Genomic DNA, 5012 nt, shown 5'->3' with positions numbered 1-5012 from the left:
AAGCAGGGAGCCCAGCTGGTGGAGTGGCAGGGCCAGAATTGCAACCGAGATTCCCCTGGTCCAGAGGCTGCCTTTCTGTTGAGTTTCTCCATTTGTGACATTTCTTCCTCCATTCCCCACACCCCAGATCTTTGGATTATCCTTGATGCAGCGTGCTTCCCCTCTTCATGCAGACTCAGATTGCACGTTTCAAATCTCCTGCCCTCCCTACTCAGATAAACATATCCTTTTCTTCATCAAGCCCAGGTAAAGCTCAGCTCCACCAGTAGTGTTAGCATAAGGATTAGGATTAATATTAGTGTTAGTATTCATTAGTATTAATACTGCTTAGTCTCTGCTAACAGCATCCCCAGATTCACTTAGTACCTAAGTGTGTGGGAGTGGAGTGGGGGGACTGACTGCATGTTCCCCAGATGGGCCATTTCAGAACCTCACAGTGAAGAAGGGTAAGTGTAATTTGAAAATAGTATAGCTTATGTATATTGTAATTGTTTTGACTTTTTTGGGGTAGGGGGTGGTCATCATAATGTATTATAAAATTTCAAACAACATTCAAAACATAGCATGAAACTAATATTTCTCAAACAAGGCCACAGGTTTTTCAAAGGTTGTAATAGACTAGTCTACCCTGTTATGGGAATTGATAGATTTCTTTCCATGCTCTTTTGATGTTTTCTTTATATGCCTATCAGAGTCCCCTTAACGGGACTACGAAAGTCTTGGAAGGTGGCCATCCACAGTGAGTTCTTTCTCCTTTGTGTTTTTCTCCATGGTCTTCACCCAGTTGATACTCTACAAACAGGTCACCCAATCCATTGTCTAATATGGTTTGTATTTCATTCCCGAGGGAACTTTTCTGCACTTCAGTCAAATCTACCCAGCCTAAACAAAGGGCTGAAGGACCTGGGTTGGTTTTCAAACAAAAATAGGTGATTTGAAGGAGAGGAGAAGAGATTGATGGACTAAAGAACAGCACAATAAAATGTCACTAATTAGAACCTACCATCTCAGGAGGGCTGGGCTAGAGTTTAGCCTTTGAACTCTTTACTGAAAAATTATTTTCTTAGTTAATCCACAGCAGTGACAAAATTGCTCTGGAACATTTAATCTTCCTAAGAAAATAAACTAGTGCCAAGCCCCCTAAAGCACATCAAAAACAATGAAGTATTGTTTAAGCCTACTACGTTCCAGGTTGCAGTCACACATTATTTCAGAATCAACTCAATTCAAACAACCAATGGGTTGCTCTTATTTTCATCAAAGCAAGATTTCCTTTTAGGCAGCACCTTAATAGTCTAATTCTAGATACTATCTAGACTTGGAAGTTTAAGAAAATGTTTTCAGCTGAAACTGGCCAAACTTCCCAACTGCTGAGGTTTTGCAGAACGACTGTCTAGTGAAACAATGTCTTGTCTTCCATAGACAGATGATAAACTTAGGAGGAGAATGCGGGGCAGCACAGGTTGAAAGGAAAAAACAGATCTTTGGGAAAAGGAAGTAGAGTGATTTAGGCTGTCACAATGAGACCTAACTCCACTCCATGGAATGCTGGTGAATACTTAAGTCATCCACTCCAAGTTTCTTTTCCAGCTTTTTCCAGAATCCAATCACATCCACTACAAAGAAAACTGACTTTGAGTTTTGAAGCTTAGATTCAGTTCTTCATCCCAGGGAAAATTAACAAGAAGTGTCATTTCAATATCCATGTCCTGTCAGAGAGAAACTGCTTCTGGAAGAGAAAACATCACTCAGGTTTATTTAGAATCATAGAAAGGAAGGACTGAAATAGTAATGTAGTTTTGTCACTAATGCAGAAAGTGAGGTATATGATGCCACAAAAATGATTTGTCCAAGGTTAGCAAAGTTCTATCAGGGCGAAGCACAACCAGGATTCAGGTCAATTTATCTTTTAATTTTCTGGTCTACAACTCTTGCCCAGTGAAACCAATTTAGTGAAGGCAGTAGGTGCAGTACTATTCTCCTGACTTTTGAGGGGTTTGGGGAGGAATCTCAGGAAGTTTCGAGTGTTTGAAGAGATTCAATAGAACAGCGGAACCAGAATGGACTCGTCAGCGCGCGGGCGTACACACAGACACACACGGACATGGAAACACACGCACTCACACACACGGACACGGACACACACACAGACACACGCACGGGCACAGAAGCAGAAACTGAGCTGATCAGAGTGGACAGCAGACAAACCCACCGCGCTGGGCCGCCCCCGCCAGTGCCAGGTGCAGGATTTGCCGCGGGCCAGAAGAGGGCGCGCCGCCCCCAGGGAGACGATCGGCGGCCGCGCGGAGCCCAGCGGAATAGGAGAGCCACAGGCGAGTGGGACGCGCCCCTGCGGCTCCGCCACTCAGGGTGCAGGACCTGGCCAAGGGAGAAGAGGAGGGTGAGGAGCGGACCCCTCTCGTGGGCCCGGGTAACAGACGGGCAGCAGTGCTTCCTAGGAATTACATCACGCTGCGCAACACTGCGGCTCCTGGAGTCCCCAGCGCAAAGTGTGTGTGTGTGTGTGTGTGTGTGTGTGTGTGTGTGTGTGTGTGTGTACGCGCGCGCGCGCGCGCGAGCGCGCGCTGGGGGGAGGGGACTTAGCCCGAGCCCGGGAGAGAGGAAAGCGAGACGCGCCCGGGGAAAAAGCTCCATGCACACGGAGAAATTCCTTACACCGAACTGCACGGAGAAACGAGCCCCCAGCACCTCCCCTCCCAGTGCAAAGCACCCAGCTAGTGAGAAACCCTCCCCGCACCACCGCGAGCACCCCCCAGAACCGGCCCTGCACCCTCCAGGCCGGCTCCAGCGCGGCCGCGAGCTTTCCCCAGGACTGGCCCTGGCGGGGCGCCTAGAGCCCCAGTTGCATTGCTCCAGGAGAAAGGAGGGGGGCGGTGCATTTTACAGGAGGAGGAGAAGGGGGGTGGGTGGTGGGGGAGAGAGAAAATTGCGCGGAGACCTGCCAAGCGCCACCGCCGCCGCCACCGCCGCCGCCGCCGCCGCCGCCGCCTGTGAGCTCCGGCGGGCAGCCGGACTGTCGGCTTCCCGGGGCATCTGGGTCCGGCGGGGCACAGCCCTGGGCGCTGCCGAAGCCGCCGCCGCCGCCTCCGCGGCGAGTGCAAGAGGCTTCCCCCGGAGCCTGTGCCGCTCCAGCTCCTCGGGGGTGGAGAAGTGGGGGGTGGGGTTGTTGTTGGGGGGGAAGAAGGGGGAGGGGGCAATGCCGAGAGAGTCAGTGGTTTCCATGGTGATGGAGCTGAAAGTGCAGGAAATTTAAAGGCTTGGACCCTGCGAGACAGACAAACCGGTGCCAACGTGCGCGGACGCCGCCGCCGCCGCCGCCGCCGCCGCCGCCGCCGCTGGAGTCCGCCGGGCAGAGCCGGCCGCGGAGCCCCGACCAGGCGGAGGGAAGTGCCCCTAGGACCGGCTCGACCAGCAGCGCTGCACAGAGCGGCAGGACCAGGAGCAGCAGGAGGAGGAGGAGGGGAGAGCAGCTCGTCCACGCGCCCTGCACCGCCGCCGGCCCGGGAAAGCAGCGAGGAGCCGGCGCCCCTCGCGCCCGCGGTCGCCCTGGAGTAATTTCGGATGCCCCGCCGCGGCCGCCTTCCCGAATAGACCCGGGAGAGGAGTTGCGGCCAACTTGTGTGCCTTTTTTCCGCCCGGTGGGAGCCGGCGCTGAGCGAAGGGCTCTCCCGGCGACTCATGCTGCCGGCCCTGCGCCTGCCCAGCCTCGGGTGAGCGGCCGCCGGAGAGACGGGGGAGCGCGGCGGCGCCGCGGGCTCGGCGTGCTCTCCTCCGGGGACGCGGGACGAAGCAGCAGCCCCGGGCGCGCGCCGGAGGCATGGAGCGCTGCCCCAGCCTAGGGGTCACCCTCTACGCCCTGGTGGTGGTCCTGGGGCTGCGGGCGGCACCGGCCGGCGGCCAGCACTATCTCCACATCCGCCCGGCTCCCAGCGACAACCTGCCCCTGGTGGACCTCATCGAACACCCGGACCCTATCTTTGACCCCAAGGAGAAGGATCTGAACGAGACGCTCCTGCGCTCGCTACTCGGGGGCCACTACGACCCGGGCTTCATGGCCACCTCGCCCCCCGAGGACCGGCCCGGCGGAGGCGGGGGGGCGGCCGGGGGCGCAGAGGACCTGGCGGAGCTGGACCAGCTGCTGCGGCAGCGGCCGTCGGGGGCCATGCCGAGCGAGATCAAAGGGCTGGAGTTCTCCGAGGGCTTGGCCCCGGGCAAGAAGCAGCGCCTGAGCAAGAAGCTGCGGAGGAAGTTACAGATGTGGCTGTGGTCGCAGACCTTCTGCCCAGTGCTGTACGCGTGGAACGACCTGGGCAGCCGCTTTTGGCCGCGCTACGTGAAGGTGGGCAGCTGCTTCAGTAAGCGCTCGTGCTCCGTGCCCGAGGGCATGGTGTGCAAGCCCTCCAAGTCTGTGCACCTCACGGTGCTGCGGTGGCGCTGTCAACGGCGCGGGGGCCAGCGCTGCGGCTGGATTCCCATCCAGTACCCCATCATTTCCGAGTGCAAGTGCTCATGCTAGAACTCGGGGCCCCCTGCCCGCACCCGAACACTTGATCAACCCCCACTGATGCCCCCCGCACCGTCTCCAAACAGTTCCACCACCCTCTCGCGAGGGGATTCAATGAACTTTTTTTTTTTCTGGCTACAGAGACCTAGCTTTCTGGTTCATGTAATGCACTGTTTAACTGTGTAGGAATGTATATGTGTGTGTATATACGGTCCCAGTTTTAATTTACTTATTAAAAGGTCAGTATTATACGTTAAAAGTTACCGGCTTCTACTGTATTTTTAAAAAAAATAAGCAAAAGAAAAAAAAAGAACAGAGAAAAGAGAGACTTATTCTGGTTGTTGCTAATAATGTTAACCTGCTATTTATATTCCAGTGCCCTTCGCGTGGCGAAGCAGGGGGGGAAAGTTATTTTTTCTTAAAGTACAAAGAGAGGAGAGAACTTTTGTAGAAGGACTTTTTAAAAGCTATTTTCCATTCTTCGGAA

General features: G+C 54.8%; 1 protein-coding gene across 1 annotated transcript; it reads left to right on the top strand.

Moving 5' to 3' along the window:
• The first annotated feature begins 3303 nt into the window (after window positions 1-3303).
• Window positions 3304-4784, top strand: NOG (noggin). The gene has a single exon (XM_033089132.1). The coding sequence runs from the start codon at window positions 3839-3841 to the stop codon at window positions 4535-4537; it is 699 nt and encodes a 232-aa protein (XP_032945023.1). The 5' UTR covers window positions 3304-3838; the 3' UTR covers window positions 4538-4784.
• Window positions 4785-5012: the final 228 nt, after the last annotated feature.

Source organism: Rhinolophus ferrumequinum, chromosome 21, assembly GCF_004115265.2.
Source record: "Rhinolophus ferrumequinum isolate MPI-CBG mRhiFer1 chromosome 21, mRhiFer1_v1.p, whole genome shotgun sequence".
Classification (NCBI taxonomy): domain Eukaryota; kingdom Metazoa; phylum Chordata; class Mammalia; order Chiroptera; family Rhinolophidae; genus Rhinolophus; species Rhinolophus ferrumequinum.
Note: the sequence above shows the minus strand (reverse complement) of the source record. Positions and strands in the feature narration are given on the sequence as shown.